This window comes from Gossypium hirsutum, chromosome D11 (genome assembly GCF_007990345.1).
Source record: "Gossypium hirsutum isolate 1008001.06 chromosome D11, Gossypium_hirsutum_v2.1, whole genome shotgun sequence".
Lineage (NCBI taxonomy): Eukaryota > Viridiplantae > Streptophyta > Magnoliopsida > Malvales > Malvaceae > Gossypium > Gossypium hirsutum.
This window is the reverse complement of record NC_053447.1, coordinates 5,211,770-5,228,851: the sequence shown is the minus strand read 5'-3', so window position 1 is coordinate 5,228,851 and position 17,082 is coordinate 5,211,770. Positions and strand designations below refer to the sequence as shown.

The 17,082-nt window shown below is 33.6% G+C and overlaps 2 protein-coding genes across 6 annotated transcripts; one reads left to right on the top strand and one right to left on the bottom strand.

The window, feature by feature from the left end:
- The first annotated feature begins 518 nt into the window (after positions 1-518).
- On the top strand, positions 519-11,023 carry LOC107911682 (probable inactive ATP-dependent zinc metalloprotease FTSHI 4, chloroplastic). Of its 4 annotated transcripts, XR_005920981.1 has the most exons (18): positions 535-947; positions 1,935-2,190; positions 3,209-3,584; positions 4,706-4,964; positions 5,659-5,790; positions 6,699-6,773; positions 6,845-6,970; positions 7,062-7,171; positions 7,255-7,333; positions 7,418-7,555; positions 7,700-7,811; positions 8,279-8,442; positions 8,537-8,642; positions 8,828-8,904; positions 10,027-10,170; positions 10,252-10,402; positions 10,549-10,611; positions 10,654-11,023. XR_005920981.1 is itself a non-coding variant. In XM_016839556.2 (17 exons), exons 1-16 carry the CDS (start codon positions 672-674, stop codon positions 10,393-10,395), a joined length of 2,574 nt encoding a protein of 857 aa, XP_016695045.2. In that variant the 5' UTR covers positions 519-671; the 3' UTR covers positions 10,396-10,402; positions 10,549-11,023. The 4 variants fall into 4 exon arrangements, 3 of the variants coding, with proteins under 3 accessions (XP_016695045.2, XP_016695047.2, XP_016695046.2); XM_016839556.2 differs by having other exon boundaries at positions 519-947; positions 10,549-11,023; XM_016839558.2 differs by lacking the exon at positions 10,549-10,611 and having other exon boundaries at positions 10,621-11,023.
- A 578-nt stretch (positions 11,024-11,601) lies between these two features.
- On the bottom strand, positions 11,602-15,280 carry LOC107911681 (probable cysteine desulfurase). Of its 2 annotated transcripts, XM_016839555.2 has the most exons (5): positions 14,747-15,279; positions 14,167-14,668; positions 13,888-14,089; positions 12,527-13,003; positions 11,602-12,406 (listed from the first exon to the last, which is right to left on the bottom strand). In XM_016839555.2, the coding sequence occupies exons 1-5, from the start codon at positions 15,111-15,113 to the stop codon at positions 11,987-11,989; spliced, it is 1,968 nt and encodes a 655-aa protein (XP_016695044.2). In that variant the 5' UTR covers positions 15,114-15,279; the 3' UTR covers positions 11,602-11,986. The 2 variants fall into 2 exon arrangements, with proteins under 2 accessions (XP_016695044.2, XP_040961583.1); XM_041105649.1 differs by having other exon boundaries at positions 14,167-15,280.
- Between the last annotated feature and the right edge of the window lie 1,802 nt (positions 15,281-17,082).

The window sequence follows — 17,082 nt, the reverse complement described above, 5'->3', positions numbered from 1 at the left end:
TTAGGTTAATTAAGATATTAATTTTAATTTTAATTTTAAATAATTAATTGCTCCATTTTTTATGAATTTCAATGCATTTATATAGTTTACACTGTTAACAAATATTTTATTTAAAGTAAATTTTCGAATCCATGTTTGTATTAATATATATTAAATTTTTGAATTTTTTTTATGTATAATAAATAATTATAAAATTTTAATTTATGGTAAACTTGATATACAGCATAAAATGTATAATTGATTATAATTAAATTGTTAAAATATTAATCATACAAAAAAATAATTTAATTCAATACGGATGTAAGAATGTTAGTGAAATAATTCAAGAATAAATAAATTTTATTGTATATAGAAAATTAGTAAAATTATTCACCTTAGAGTAAAAAGTAAACGATAAACAAGAGGCAAAATAAGTAGCAGTATGTTTGGGCCTCGCCCCAAATATTACCCAACTGAATCATGAGTTTCTTCATTATTTTTATTTTTATTTTAAAAGAAGCCTATATAGAAAACGCAGCGTTTTGTTCTTCTCCCAAAACCCAAAAAATCAACTCCAGTTCCCAGCATGCTTTGACGAGGCGAAGATAAAGTCCCAACATTTTCTCCCGCATTTTCCCGCACTAGAAAGTGAGAGAAAGTGAAGCATAATTTTCCTTTTTTTATAAAAGGAAATGAATTCTTATCTTTCTAAACCAATTACTTTCGTCGAAGCTCCAACAGTCTTCTGCAACTCATCTAAACCTCTTCTCGATAAATTCCCCTATTATTCCTTTTCTCGCAATAAACCACTCCGTAAAAACACTCTCAAACCTAAATTAAGCTTTACTAAACGCGAAAACATCACTGTTGATGTTTCCAACCATTCCACTTCCTGTTCGAGTTCCGACTCAACTGTCGCTTCCAACATTGTCGAGGAAGAAGATGCTGAGTCCACTCAGTTATTCGAGGTTTCTTTTTCTCTTTTTAAAATTTCCTCATTTCCAGTTTTCTTTTTTTACTAACGATATAGTCCGTTTTCTCAATGAGAAAATAATGTTGGGTGCGGAAAGTGGAAATCAAAACGTAATTTTGAAAGATTAGAAGTTAAAAGTTTAGATTTTGTGAATGATGATAGGCTTCGTTTTGCTTTCATATGGGACACTTAGGTCTGGAGGTGTATTTTGAGAGAGCAATTAAGAGCAAGTAGGAAATGCAACAACATGTGTTACTTTCATATGGAACACTTTTACGGCTCTATGTTTTCACACTAATGAACAAAATATTATTTCCTAATCATATAGTAATGGTTTTCTTTGAATGGAAAAAGAATTTAAGTTCTTTACCTTATATTTAGCCACATAAGTCTAATGATATTTGATGCAAATTAAAGAATCTGAATAGGTTGTGTAGTTTGTTCAGGATTATGAAATGCTTTTTGATTTCGTATATGTGGGATACTTCATCTATTTGTATGGTTTTTAATTATTACAGTGGATATATATGAAGTTTCATCCTATTGTTAACATGGATACTTCTGTAATTATTAATCTAAGAATAGCCAGTATTACATCTTATCAGCTCTATGTTTTTACACTGATGGACAAAATTTCCTAATTATATGGGAACCTTTTTCTTCAAATGGAATAAGAATTAAGTTCTTTAATGATTCGCTGGAACAGTAAAATGGTATATCCGAGTTGATATGGGTGCTTCCCTTTTGTTATGTATAAATATGATGCTACAATGTGGTATCTGAACATTGCAAGTAAAACCACTCTTTATCTCATAGAATTTTGTTCTTGCAAAAGTATAGTTCAAACTTGCTTGAATCAAAGACTTAATGTGTTGGCAATTTTCCCTCCAGAATTTGCACTTTAAGGAGCTAGGGCCATGGACTGTAGAATTACATTGCCCTTATCTATTATTAACTTTTGTTGATTTCAACAATACTCCAGAAATTAAAAGATGCAGAGAGGCAAAGAATAAATAAACTGGAAGAGCTTGAGAGGAAGGCTGACTTGCAGTTAGAAAGACAGCTTGTCATGGCTTCCTGTTGGAGCAGAGCCCTGTTGACCTTGTGTGGAAAGTTGAAGGGGACAGAGTGGGATCCTGAGAGTTCACACAGAATTGACTTCAGTGACTTTATGGGACTTCTTAACTCAAACAATGTCCAATTTATGGAGTATTCGAATTATGGTCAGACAGTTTCAGGTAATGAAGTTTTGTTGTTTACATTGAACCTTTAGATCTCTGCTCGTCACTTAATCTATTGTAGTTCATTTCTTCAATTTTAAGATTGTAGCACATCAGTAAATCAGATTGAAGAAGTGCATTGTCCTAAATCCAAAATGAACTTGAGTAACACCCATCAGATCTAAAGCCTTTCAAAGAACTTGGATATCATTTTATTTATTGTGAACCAAATGATGGAAGCAAACTGTAGACTTAGGTACACTGCTTTTTATCTCAGTTATCAAAGCTACCAAAGTTTTCCTATTTTACTGACCCTGGGATTGCTATTGGTACCTGAAGTCTAGGATGCTTATTGAATAACTGGAATGAAGTGATCCAAATATTGAATACTCAATTTGTATCCTAAGATTCTAGATTGGTATCCTTAGGTATCATCATGAGTTCTGGGTAAATGGTTTTGGACTGAGACATTGATCTTTCTGTTGGGTATTTCTTAAGCTTTTTTCATATTTTTACATCCTAAAGGTTTTCTTTTGCTTACTTCATTCAATAACATTGTAGCCTAAGTGATCCATATCTCCATTTTTCTTGAAGTAATCATGTCAAACACATATTTGATAGACATGGGTATGGAGGTCTGACCCTCCCAAAGTATAATAAAAATTAAAACTGAATGTCCCTGTGCCGAACGCATAGTTCTATCCTACATTTATCCCCCGAGTCTGAGTGACATAGATCATCTTTTCATGTTCTATTGCATATCTCAGGCATGTTTGGTTATATGATATTTGATTTGAACCACTTGCTTTCTTACTCTCAATGGCTTGAACTAAATGTTATTTGTTAATTTGGTCGATCCACATGATGGTTGTGTATATGTATGTTAATTAAGTCATTCATAAACTATTCACTGGAGCTTTCACTGGATTGACTTGGGTTGGCTGATTGAACCATTGTTGCATCATCCTGCAGATTGCCAAAGCCTATAGTTACTTGTTCTTTTTCTTTTTCATGAACTCTGTTGAGCTTCCTGCAGTGATTTTGCCATACTACAAAGATAATGAAGTGGACGGAACAGGGGGGAATTCAAAGAATGAAATAGTTTTTCGGCGCCATGTAGTGGACCGCATGCCCATTGATTGTTGGAATGATGTTTGGCAGAAGCTTCACCAACAAATTGTGAATGTTGATGTCTTGAATGTTGATACTGTACCTGCAGAGGTCTACTCGTCTGTTGCTACTGCAGTAATATGGTCTATGCGACTTGCCTTGTCAATTGCACTATATCTCTGGATTGATAATATGATGAGGCCCATTTATGCAAAGCTAATACCTTGTGATTTGGGAGCTCCTAACAAAAAAATTAGACAACCACTCAAGCGCCGTGCCCTTGGATCATTAGGCCAGAGTCGGTAAGCAAACAATGATTTCCCATTGGGTTAGTTGTTGATAAGTTATTTTTTATTCTGCTGTATGGTAGCCTATGATATCACCTAGCTTGTTTACTGTTTCTATTAATTCATGACAGATGAACATTAGGTGCTCTCTTTCTATAGTGCCCCCTAATAGAGGTTTGGTTTTATTTAGTTAATTTACTGCTTCGTGTTTTTAAAGTCATCAGTAGATTGAGTGAAACCTGGCTACATTTTCGAGGCCAGTGACCTTTTTTACCAATGTTCAGCTCAATGGTTTTAGTCATGCCGCTTGCTCAATATTTAGAATATGTTCTTCATTCTTTTACCTAGATTAAAATGTTGAGGTAGTGTTGCATGAAGAAAGATATTTAGTTGGGTAAGGAAAGGTTGTCAGCCTCACTATTTACTTGATTCTGACTCAAGATACCTTTCCACCTGTGTCTATATTCTTGTGCTTGTTGAATGTTAACTTTGACTTGGGATCTAGTATCAAACAGTATGATACCCGTAATATTCAAAGTGTCCCTTAAGTGCTGGATAGAATCTTGTTTTTGCAGTTCTCCGTTCCTTTTATATATTCTGTTCTCTTTATTTTATTTCCCTCTGTTTTATAATATTAAATGCATGTGTCTTTTCTTCATTGCTCTCTAGTTGTTATAATTGTTGTTTCATCGTGGGAATTTTATCAAGGTTTCGAATTTCTAGAGTTATTGCATTGTTTTTGTTTGTCTATACGTTATAGCAAGAAACCTGCTTTTTTGCATATTAATACTATTGAACCATCTTTTCTGAAGTTGCTTTGTCTGCATCTTTAATGTTCCAGGTAAGGAGGCATTGTTATAATCTAGATAAATAGAGTAATCACTCTAAACTATAATTTAAATGATGGTTGAAAACTGCTGAATTTTAAGATTTTAATTTGTTTAGTCCTTCAAAAGGTAGATTTTCCACTTCACATTCAATTGTTTCACGAATATTTAGTAATGCCTACATTCTTTCAATAAGGTTTTTTATTGTTGGGTTAGAATGAGTTTTAGGTGATTATGTGGTGAATGTAGTTTTGGATGGTTGATAACAAAATCATTCTACCAGGCTCTAACTTTACTGCCTTTAACCAGTGCAAAATTTATATCAGCAGAGGAAAGAACTGGTGTTACTTTTGAGGATTTTGCTGGCCAAGAATATATCAAGAGAGAATTACAAGAGATTGTACGAATTTTAAAAAATGATGAGGAGTTCCAAAACAAAGGTATTTACTGCCCTAAAGGTGTTTTGCTCCATGGGCCTCCTGGGACTGGTAAAACACTGCTGGCCAAAGCTATTGCTGGTGAAGCAGGACTACCATTCTTTGCAGCAAACGGCACTGATTTCGTAGAGGTGAAGGCTGGTTTCTTCACAAAAAATTCATTTCTTTCAATTTATCTGAGTTATCTTTTGGATTTTTCAGATGCTTTATATTTAGGCTTTATCCTAAACATCTTTGGAAAATTATGGCCTTAAATCTAGTGAAATTGGAAGAGAAATTTTAATTGCCTTTCCCCCCTGAAACTGTTGACTCTTTCTTTTTCTGCTCGTTTACTTCTTCATTCTTGGTTGCTTTTAAATCCGGTTGCTATATTTATTTTAAAGGGTCATAGATAGGGAAATCTTGAATTGGTCTGATCATTCATCTTGTCTATAGCTGTTCTCTTTACTTTAATCCATGCCTTAATTTTGTCATCCCACTACTTTTTGCACCGACTCTGGGTAATTCTCTTTTTTATTCTTTTATTTTAACCTTTGCACATATATAAATGTGCATCTGTTGAAGCCTTGTTTAAACGCACAATTCCTCTAGTCTGTTTAATGCAATGTGCCTCGAGTTCTGCTACTTTAAAATCTCAATGTTCGTGCATCGTTTAGTAACTTTTTTCATGTTGCCTCCCTGATGGCCCTGAATTTTTTAAAGTCTCTTAGTCAGGGTATATCATTGAATTTTATTTTCATGTTGTAATTTATTTCCTTTTTATTGTCGCCTATCTGAAATTGTTGGAACTGGAAATCTGGCTGATATAGTGATATAACTTGCCAGATGTTTGTTGGAGTCGCTGCATCACGTGTGAAGGACCTGTTTGCTAATGCAAGATCATTTGCACCTTCCATAATTTTTATTGATGAGATTGATGCTATCGGTAGTAAGCGTGGGGGGCCTGATATCGGTGGTGTAAGACAATTTACCTTTTTTTTGTTGTTGTTGTCAATGGATAACTCACTTTTATTATCTTCTTTCTCTTATCTATTGGGGAAAAGCTTAAAGGTCAGCCAGAGGTGTTCTATTTCCAACTTGAGCAACTGGCACCCTTAAGTGCTAATAACATTAAAAGGCCGATCCTTTTACTTTTAGCTGTAGTGTGATAAAGATGTAATGTTAAGATGAAAAAACTAAGATCACTTTTTCCTTATTAATCATCATAATCACAATAGTTTCTGAAAGTATATTGAATCTGTACTTTTCTTGAGGGTGAAGATCCAAGAAAAAAAAAGGTAGTGAAGTAAAGCACTATTTCCTAAAGTATGCTATATAACATAAAGCAAAGAAAATTCTCTCATCATAGCTGATAATCTTAAAGTAGATGATTTTATTAATGAGTTTGCTTCATTGCATTGTCTAATTTGGTCCGGATATCAAGTATTATCGTAATTAATCTTTCACTTGCTAGTGTTTCCTTTACTTCCATTTTCAATGAAAAGTTTTAGCTTGAGTGTAGCATACACACAAAAAAACTTTGCATGTATCCTTGGAAATTAGATCCTTGATTTTGATATCAGACAAGGCATGTAACATTATCCTAAAACTTTGCAATGGGATCTTTTCTATCCACATATTCTCGACAGCCAACTAAAGAGCTCATGCTAGGCTTCTTAATTCAAATGGATTGCCACACAAATTGCTTTTTGAACCTTGGATCTTTTTGTTGCCATATTAGTATAAAATATTGTTGGGATAGATGTGCCTATAAAGCTCTTTTTTCATAGCAATGTCCTAACTTAGCCTTGTATTATCACCTATTGGCTCTCATATTAATGTCTGACTTTGCTCTATGGTTTTGTGAATGTAATTTTTCTATATAGGGTGGTGCAGAAAGGGAACAGGGTCTGCTTCAGATACTGACTGAGATGGATGGATTTAAAGTTTCTACATCACAGGTATTAAATTTTGTATTTACTTGGATTTTAAGTGGACTTTTCTGATGCAATCCTAAATTTGGGCTTGTCAGGTGTTGGTTATAGGTGCAACAAATAGACTGGATATTCTTGATCCTGCTCTCCTGAGAAAGGGTCGGTTTGACAAGATAATAAGAGTTGGGTTGCCATCTAAAGATGGCAGATTGGCCATATTGAAGGTATTTGTTTAATGTGATTGTAACAAAAGCCTTTATGTTCTCATGTATGCTTTTGTGTCTTATTATATTATTTCATTTTTGTATCCCACAGGTCCATGCTAGAAATAAATTTTTTCGGTCTGAAGAGGATAAAGAGACTCTCCTGGAGGAAATTGCAATGCTTACCGAAGATTTCACTGGGGCTGAGCTTCAAAATATATTGTACATAACTATATATCTCATTACGTTTTAATTATACCACTTAACATTTGGGAGGACTAATGTTTTCCAAACTGGGATGATAGGAATGAGGCTGGAATTTTGACTGCCAGAAAAGATCTTGATTACATTGGACGTGAAGAACTTCTAGAGGCTTTGAAGAGGGTTAGTCTACATTCCTTACATATGGCTATTGATTCAACATATTGATTGTCACTTTCTCACTTTGTTCATAATTTTACTTTCCAGCAAAAGGGCACATTTGAAACAGGCCAAGAAGATAGTACAGAAATTCCAGAGGAGTTGAAGTTGAGATTAGCATATCGAGAAGCAGCTGTTGCTGTTCTCGCATGCTACTTTCCAGATCCCTACCGCCCATTCACAGAGGTCACTGCATTAAGATAACATCACCTGTTCATATACTTGTAGTACCATTTGCTTCTGTGATATTTTCTGTTTTCACAGTTTTTATTCTTTTGCTCAGCCTGTTTTCACAGTTATTGATCAAATCTTCATGTTTATCTCCTACAGACGGATATAAAGTCCATCCATAGCCAGCCAAATATGCGCTATGCTGAATTTTCGGGGAAGGTTTTCTTGAGAAAATCAGATTACATAAGCTCTATAGTGCGTGCATGTGCTCGTAAGTAATGAAAACTTTTATCCATTATCATCATAATTGAGTTTTTTATTAGTTTACTAGCTGAATTTTGTGTATTATTCTTGTCTTTGATTTCCATGAAGTTCACTGCATTTGAAGTTGAAATGTCCACTTTCCACCTTGTGTAAAAATAAGGGGAAAGTAAATCTGCCCTAGAAAGTGAAGATTGTAATTGAACTCTGTGTCATTTAGTTTCCAATTCCATGGTTGTAAGCTTGACTCTAAGAATAGAGCTCTTTATAGTTTATATTTGAAAACAATATGGTTAAGTCTCTGACCCTCCTCGACCTGCTTAAGTAAGGTTCCTTGCTACTGTATGTTGGCCCCTAATCCTGTCTGGTCTTTCATGTTATCAAATGCTAATCTCGATAACTTCCCTTACAGTACTTTGTTATTTCTCCCCTCTGACAATAAGTATAGTCTGGCTGACTGGTAGCTGAAATTTGCAGCAAGAGTAATTGAGGAGGAGATGTTTGGGGTTGATAACATGTGTTGGATCTCAGCAAAAGCTACATTAGAAGCTTCTAGGCTTGCAGAGTTTTTAATTTTGCAGACAGGGATGACAGCTTTTGGAAAAGCTTACTACAGAAATCAAAATGATCTTGTGCCTAATGTATGTTTGCAGTTTGTGGCTGTTAAATCTTTATAGCACTTCATGAAGATGTTTTATGAATTGACATTGATTGCATTATTAACTTCATGTTTAGCTTGCTGCGAAACTTGAAGCACTTCGTGACGAATACTTGCGTTTTTCTGTGGAAAAATGTGCATCTGTGCTGAGGGAGTTCTATTCAGCTGTAGAGACAATCACAGGTTAATTGTTTTCATATGGTCAATTCATTATTCTTTAAACTAATTCCTATATTGCATAAAATTTTTGGGCTAACACAATTATTTCAGTTATCTTAATTGTACTGAGAAATTTTGAATTCTTGCAACAAAAGGACCATGTACAACAAAATACTTAAATGCTTGACTCCATGTTTTACATTTTGCAGATATTTTACTTGAAAAGGGAGAGATTAAAGCAGAGGAAATCTGGGATATATACAATAGAGCACCTCGAATACCTCAGGTAGTTTTTGATTCAAGGAATGGCATATTTAGAGAAAATCTAAATGCAAAAAGGCTCTATAGCTTAGGATTCAATAATTATTATTCTATTATGGTTGTCCTAGCTTCGGTATGTACATTCTTCTTTGGGAAAAGCCGCTATGTTTTCTTAGATGAATCTAATGTGGAAATTTATGAACATTTGCAATTATTTATTGACAGATATTCTATACAGATTATCTTTGATCTGGTTGTTTTCAATTAAAATATAACCTTTTTCCCCACTGATATACTGCTTGTTTGATATAAGAGCAAGTATGGGGAAATGATATAACTACAAAGAGAAAAGCAGTATTAGACAGGAGCAATTAGGAAGGAATAGAGGAAACTAGGGGAGAAACATAGAAACTAGAGGGAGAAAACCACAGAAGCAATGTGGAGAAAATCTCAATAATCAATATGTCAGTATCCCAAACTATCTAAATTCATGATTCAAAACCTTAATACTAAAATAGCATAAATGTTTATAACTAAACCTGAAACCTAATAAAATGCAAATACCAAATTATAACTGTAAAAACCCTAATACTTGGAAAAGAAGTAAAATAATAATTAGAATAAAGCACCAAAATATCCTAAATATTTATAAAAGTTACAATTAAGAAAATATAAAAATAAAGTCCAATGTTTTGTATTCTCTCACTTAGGATATTCCATCTTGAACCATTCTTTTTAACCGGTGTGGGCATAATTACTTTGCATGAGACTAGTTTTAGAACTATAATCACAATTGACCGTATATCTTGTGGGAGTCTGAAAGGTTAACATATGATAGTCTCTTGATAATATCTCATGGCAGTCGTTTTAGGGAAAATCAAGTTACATTAAGAAAATACATAAGAGAATCCATAATAATTTTCTTGAATATGAACCGACCTTTGAAATAACTGTACCTTGGTAGTGATATGGCTGAAATTCTGGTTTTATATGATTGTTTTGATTTGCTATTTGAGCATTACATGTTAGAGTTGTATGTTTAAGCTATAGAGGTGCGGTTTTAAATGGTGGAATGCTTATTGATTAATGACTACTAGTTCATTATTTTTAATGAAATGCATGATTGATGCTTTTGCCCATTGTATAGCCTACTGTCAATCCAGTTGACGAATATGGAGCCCTAATTTATGCTGGGCGATGGGGAATCCATGGGATCACACTTCCAGGGAGGGTAACGTTTGCACCTGGAAGTTCTGGGTTTTCAACTTTTGGCGCACCACGTCCCAAGGAGGCAAGTTGGACAAGACTTAGTTTTATCATATATCTCATTTCTGAGTTCTGACAAAAATGCTTTTTGATTTTATTTGTACAGACTCAAACGGTCAGTGATGAAACGTGGAAGCTCATAGATAATATTTGGGATAAGAGGGTTGAAGAAATAAAAGCTGAAGCTTCAATGGAGGTTGAAGAAGAGAAGGAGAAGCCACAACTTTTGATGGCCAGTCATTTCCTTTGAAATCATGGTAATGTTTTTCCTTCTTAGTCATGAGTAATATTTCAATTTGAGTTGTTCCTTTTCTTTTTTCTCTCTCTCTCGAATTTCTTTTGCAACATAAATGGTATTAGTCTATGTTGTAAAAGCATTCTTATATGTTGAATTTAACTGTAGATCCTTTTCTTTTCGGGGAATACCAAACAGTTTTGCTGAAAAGTTACAATGGGCTTTATCCTGGTCTTACAGTTTTGCTGAAAAGTTACAATGGGCTTTATCCTGGTCTTACATTATCTGCTAGAGAGTTGACGTTTCTGCATGATGTATGCTCAATGAAGGCAATTTTTGCTTCTCTGCAAACTCCCTTGATTGCATACTGTTAATCAATTGAGCCATCCTCATTTTCTACATCTGCTAGATATCTGGTCAATGGGCAGATTTTTTCCCGAGCTCAGTCGTTTGTATACTTTTATTACAAGAGAGATATACAACACACCATTGCATGTAGTGCTGGCCTGACCTTTCAAAGCATTCAAAATAGAATCATTGCTGCTAGCTGTAGAATTCTAAATGAATTTTGTGAGTGATCCAAATGGAAATTCTTTTATTTTGTATCCTTTTAGTTATAAAAGTAACTGAAAGTTTACTGGTATAGTTTTTGCCATTCATATCCTGTCGCTCGCCTTTATTTTCATAAAGTGAGGCCATTGCTAGACTGGTTTAAACAAATTGAGTTTCTGGATTTCGCGTAATTGGAATGTCTGCTAACATGGCATTTCATGAATACATGTCATGTTCTACCATAATCGCTTCTAAAGTATTAGCATGTGATATACGTAGCATAAAGATTTTGACATGTAAATAATTCAACTTATACAAATTTTAATATATTTGTATATACCTGAATGATCTTGTTGAATTTGTGTGTGTTTTAATATTTTTCATAGGGTATTCAAGTTGCATCTCACAAGGTATAGCTTCTGCCATCTTCCTTGTTTACCTAACATACCATGTTTGAGCAATAATTTAATTTTAGGGTAAATTACAAAAATAGTCATTTTTGTTTGCCTTAGATTACATTTTAGTCATTTATGTTTGAAATGTTACGTTTTAGTAGTCACTTACGTTATCATTTTGTTACGAAGTGGTCACTTTACCATTGAACTCCATTACCTCCCTAACGGTAATCTTACGTGGCAGTCCAAATTGGTTTTAAATACCAACTTGGATGTCCAGTTGTTGGAATGAAAATAGGTTTTTAATTAAATAAATTCAATTTGGATTGTCACGTAGGACATCTAAGTTGGCATTTAAAACTCATTTGGACTGTCATGTAGGACCACCATTAAGGAGGTAACGGAGCTTAAAGATAGAGTGACCACTTCGTAACAAAATGATAACGTAAATGACTAAAATGTAATATTTCAAACATAAGTGATTAAAATGTAATCTAAGACAACTAAAAGTGACTAATTTTATAGTTTACCCTTAATTTTATTTTCTGCATATGCGTTGTGAGAACATTCCATTACATCGTGAGATAAAAAATTAAATAATAGTATATGATTATCAAGTGGAATGAATTCTTTAATTAGTATGGTTCAGGGTTTACATACTAAACCCTGAAATAGAGTTCAACGCCAAAGTCTTCTTGAAACCTCCGTTGAGATGGAAACTTGGGAAGTAAAGCAGCAATTCTTTTAGCACTTTCCAAATACGATGAATACTTGAGAACGATAGAAGAATTGTCCTTTTTTCTGGCATCGATTTTGTCGCTCTCACGATCCGTGTTTATTGCCTGAAAAGCAGTAGCCAAATCCAGGACAGGGATGCCATCATCACAGGTGTCCTTGATGAGTGCCTTGTTCTTGAATGTCCAGTTGCCTGTTCTTAGGTCAAAATGGTAAAGAGGAAGAAATCGTTGCCCATACAAGGCGACAAACTCCAATGCAGCTACAATGTATTCAAACTCCTCATTTGACATGTAGTAAGGAAACCCAACTCTTGTATACCCAGGTTTTGCTCCAACATAGCCCTGCAAAATCAAATATCGCTCTCTTAGAAAAAGTCAACGCATTTTCAATTGCATCGTATTTATAGTGATTATGAACGTAATCAATGTTATAGTAGGGTGTTGAGTGCAGAGTAGGAATGCCTTTTTAATAGCTTCTCTAATGGCAAGGGACTGAGTCTGATCGATACCAAGCAAGCAGTGACCGTAAGGTCCAGCACAAGCACACCCACCTCGGGCTTGGATGCCAAAAAGGTCATTTAGGAGAGTGGCAACGAATTGTCCATGGAGAGGCTTATCCCTCTTATTCCCAGTCTCACCCCACATGAAAAGCTCATCTTCTTGGTTGCTAATGGGGGCAGAGTTGGTTGTGGAGTAAACGAGGAAAGACAAAATGGCTTGTCTCTTTGTGTGGCTGCTTGTATTCCCTAAAACCTTAATGTTTTGATTGGGGAGAAGCCTGTTTAAAGCTTGTTGTATGTATGACTTCTCTTGCTTTGCAATCACTTGATAACCAATATATTCTTTCACCCAAAATGCCAAGGCTGCTCTTATCATCTGTATTATTTGAGGAGTCCCTCCATTTTCCCTTTCTTCTATGTCACTTAAATATAACGTGTCCTGCATTTGTCACATACTTAATAACCTAATCATATTTAGTAAAAAAGGGATCTACTTATTACAAGCATTACATGTAATAACTAATTGATGAATATTTATTTCAAAAATTTATTAATAATTCTTATAATAGTCAAAATTATTTGAAAGAATTATTAGAATTTTCATGTGGTACCTAGATAGCACAAATTCAAACCTTGTCATCCCCTTCTCGTCTTATAATAATAAAACAAACCCTAAACCTAACCGTCTTAAAAAGTTTTTGTCTTGAGTACAATGTCATCAAAATTCATTTGATGACAATGTTGCTAAATAAATTTTAAGTATTAACTGCAAGATTTTTATTTATAAATATTAAATTTTAATTTTATAATCATTTTAAACAACTTTCCATCATCTTTGAGTCATGAGAATCAATTTATGAAAATATTATCATACATGACAATTTAAAATTCACATTCTAAACATTAAATTTGATCATGTCACCAAACCTGCACTTAACTATGAAAAACGTTATATTAAATTACCTTTTCTTTTTTCTTTTTTAAATCAAGACTATGTAAATGTCTAGAACTTCATATAAATTAAAAAATATTTTTAAAGGAATAAAAATGGTCTGCTCTCAGTTGGTTCACATCGGTATCCCAAAAATAAAATTTTGCCATATAGCATGTGGCATAAATAAATAAAATTCTGTCCATTTTAAAGCACTTTCCCATTCACTCGGTAGTCAGTATCAAAGATGTAAACCAGCAGAGTCCCTCTAAATTATGGGCCAAGAAAAATGCCTAATGGGTTGGCCTGTCAAACCCTCCTCATCTCCTTCAATGGATTTATATAATTAAACATGAAATGAAAAGGCAATAAAAGAGTAATCAATCAAGTACCTTTTCATCAAAACCATTGACATATTCAACAGTTCCACCTCCACAGGTTGATGGAGGAGAATTTCCCAGCTGGTACAGAGCTTTGCTCATTAAAAGGATGCCGGGTGATCCAGGTCCACCTATAAACTTATGTGGGCCTAGGAACATACCATCATATCCATCAATCTCCCCCGACTTCATATCCATTGCCACGTATGGACCACTATTCATAAATGACCAAATATTCAAAATTTAATTCAATTGATTAATTTATAAAAATTAATGACAAGTTGTAGTCACCTTGCGGCAAAATCAAAGCAAACAAAACCTCCATATTGGTGCATAAGTTTAGCAATCTCTCGTGTATTTGATTGAATCCCAGTGACATTACTGCAAGCTGAAAAGGTACCAAGCAAAGGCCTATTCCTGTATTTAAACAACTCGAGCTGTTGTTTTAGAGCTTCAATATCGATCAACCCATCCTCGTTTAAACTAATCTCCACAACTTCGGCAAGGCTTTGACGCCATGAGAGCAAGTTGGAGTGGTGTTCATATGGCCCAACGAAAACCACCCATCTCTCCTCATTGCTTAAGCACTTTATTACTTTGTCCCTCATAATTGATGGCACTGTAATGCCCATAACTTCTTGTAGCTTCTTAATGGCCGCTGTAGTTCCTGATCCACAAAACAGGATTGCATCATCTTCGCCGCCTCCCATGCATCTTTTAATGTAGTTCGATGCTTCATGCACCATTTTAGTCGTCCTTTGCCCCACATAGCTGTCACACGTATGGGTATTGCCTAAAAACACACGACAAAAGCTAACCACTGAAAAAAAAACAAAACAGGAAACAAAAACTGGAGTGATCTCTTTATTACCGTAAAAGGGAAGAACATTGTTAATGATGAAATTTTCGATATAGTGAAGACAACGACCCGATGCAGTGTTATCAGCGTAAGTGAGTTTCCTGGTTCCAAAAGGAGATTCAAACTCGGCATCGCCACCAATGATTTGGGATCGTAACCATGACAGCTTTTTTTCATATGAGTTAACTTTAGGTACCCCCATCTCTAGGTTCCTGAATGATTCCGAGCCATGGCACAATCTGCTTGAAACATGGGACCATGTTGATGCTGATGGTGACGACGGCATATTCTTGCTATGATCATTTGCAGGCTTCACTTTAGTGGCTGCCTCACTTGTTTCTATAACCACGGGTTGCTCTAACTCCATTTTCCCACCCATAAAAACAATAAAACAATCGGTGTTTTCTAATGGCGTGTTAGCTTACTAAAGGAGAAAATGAAGGAAAGGGGACATGGTTATTTATAAACAAAAGGTTTTCTCTTTTTGCTGTGGGAAGCTTACGAAAATCAACTGCGAAAACCCACATTATTTTATTACTAAACTGAAAAGAAAGAAAATATCCGCCATCCCAATCAATTATAATCCCGGTTCCATACGTGAAGCTAACTTTTGACTTTTGATTGGATGCTATTGGCATTGACATTGTGGTCTTGTCTGAAATAAGATAAAACCGACATCATTCCATCCATTGTATAAATTTGGTAAAAATAGGATTAAATAAAATAATAATATTTAGTAACTTTTGAGTTGAGACATGATTTAATTATGAAGACACCTAGTTGGTTCCTCCATTTCCTCATCCTTAATTTAATTCCGTATAAGATTGTAATTTGATTATTATTATTATTATTTTAAAAATAAAGATAAAATATATCTATTTATTTTTTTAAAGATAAAATGTTTCTATACTCATTTAATTTTTCAAATTTTAAGAATTTAGTCATTCCACTTTTCATATTTTAAAATTTAAACTCAATTATTAAATTTGTTGCAATAATATTTTAAAACTAAAAAAACTACTCACTTGATAGTCCTGTAATTAAAAAATATGATGTAGTTTATCTGAAATTAACAAAATAATAATATTATTATTAATAATTAGACTTAAATTTTAAAATCTAAAAATACAAGTGTAGAGACTAAATTCTAAAGTTTCGAAATATATAAGGACTATTGTCATATTTTAACCTATTTTTAATAATAAAAGAGAAGCAAAAAGGAATTATGTAGGAATCCAACGCGGCGAAGCCCATGGACATGTGAAAGTGAGGGCGCGATCTCCGCAAAAAACCAATAAAGGCATATAAACCCTAAAATTGGGGGCTCACAAACCATGGGATCTCTAAAACGATTGAACCATTATTTTTATACAAAATGTTAGAAATATTATGCCCTACTCTCTAAGGGTTTACAAATATTTTTCTAAGTTTAACACCCTAATTTGAATTTTCATAAATTGTGCAGATCAGATCTGGTATCCAATTTTTGTTCATGGATCTACATTTAAATAATTTGATTTTTTAAAATATTTTATTTAAATTTAATTATAATATATATAAACATTTATATAAATTATATTTTATTATTTTTAAATAATAATGTGGGTTAAAAAATAAATTTTATTTAAAAGATATGATGATGATTTATTTAGTCTTCTAATTTTTACAAAAAAAAAATGTTTTGGTTTTTTATATAATTTTTCTCTTTTTTCAACCTTTAAACTTGTATATTGTTTGTTAAATCACCTTAAAATGACTGAAACAATTAATGTTTATTAATACCGGCTTGGATTGCCATGTGAATGTTACAACAACAATTAGTTATTTTTTTATTTTTTAAAAAAATATTTTTTATTTTTAAAAGATTAATTATTTGCTAACGTGACATATACGTGGATTACTCCGTGAATGTCACCTTAGCAAAATTAACAAACATTAATTTTTTATCCATTTTAAACAATTTGATAAATAATTTAATTTTGAAAACTAAAAGAAAATAAAAATTAAGTAAAAAACTAAAATAATAATTTCATAAAATTAAAGGGTGAAATAGAATTTCCAAATATCTCTTTTCTACCTCTAAAGCTTGAAATTGCAAGAGCACACTGGAAATTTATTTTTGTTGGCTGTTCTATTCTTTGTTCGAGGCTTTTTACTTTTTTTTCTCTTTTCGATTACTGTAATATTGTCTCTCTTAGGCTGAGTTTGGATGGGCGGTGCGTTTACCTGCGGTTAGTATAAAAACAGCGGTGGCGGTGAGATTAGATACTGTAACGACACTGTAGCGTGAGAGAAAAAATAAGCTAAACGCACCGTACCGCACTCAATCGCCCATCCAAACCCATCCT

Bases quoted from the DNA above. Each gene is read 5' to 3' on its own strand.
- LOC107911681 (XM_041105649.1), bottom strand. From the start codon at position 15,113: ATGGGTGGGAAAATGGAGTTAGAGCAACCCGTGGTTATAGAAACAAGT. The intron at 14,090-14,166 runs GTGACTACAACT...ATTTATGAATAG, and splicing joins TGCTTTGATTTTGCCGCAAG to TGGTCCATACGTGGCAATGG. The intron at 13,004-13,887 runs GTACTTGATTGA...TGACAAATGCAG, and splicing joins TCAATGGTTTTGATGAAAAG to GACACGTTATATTTAAGTGA.
- LOC107911682 (XM_016839556.2), top strand. From the start codon at position 672: ATGAATTCTTATCTTTCTAAACCAATTACTTTCGTCGAAGCTCCAACA. The intron at 6,971-7,061 runs GTATTTGTTTAA...TGTATCCCACAG, and splicing joins GCAGATTGGCCATATTGAAG to GTCCATGCTAGAAATAAATT. The intron at 10,171-10,251 runs GCAAGTTGGACA...TTATTTGTACAG, and splicing joins GCGCACCACGTCCCAAGGAG to ACTCAAACGGTCAGTGATGA.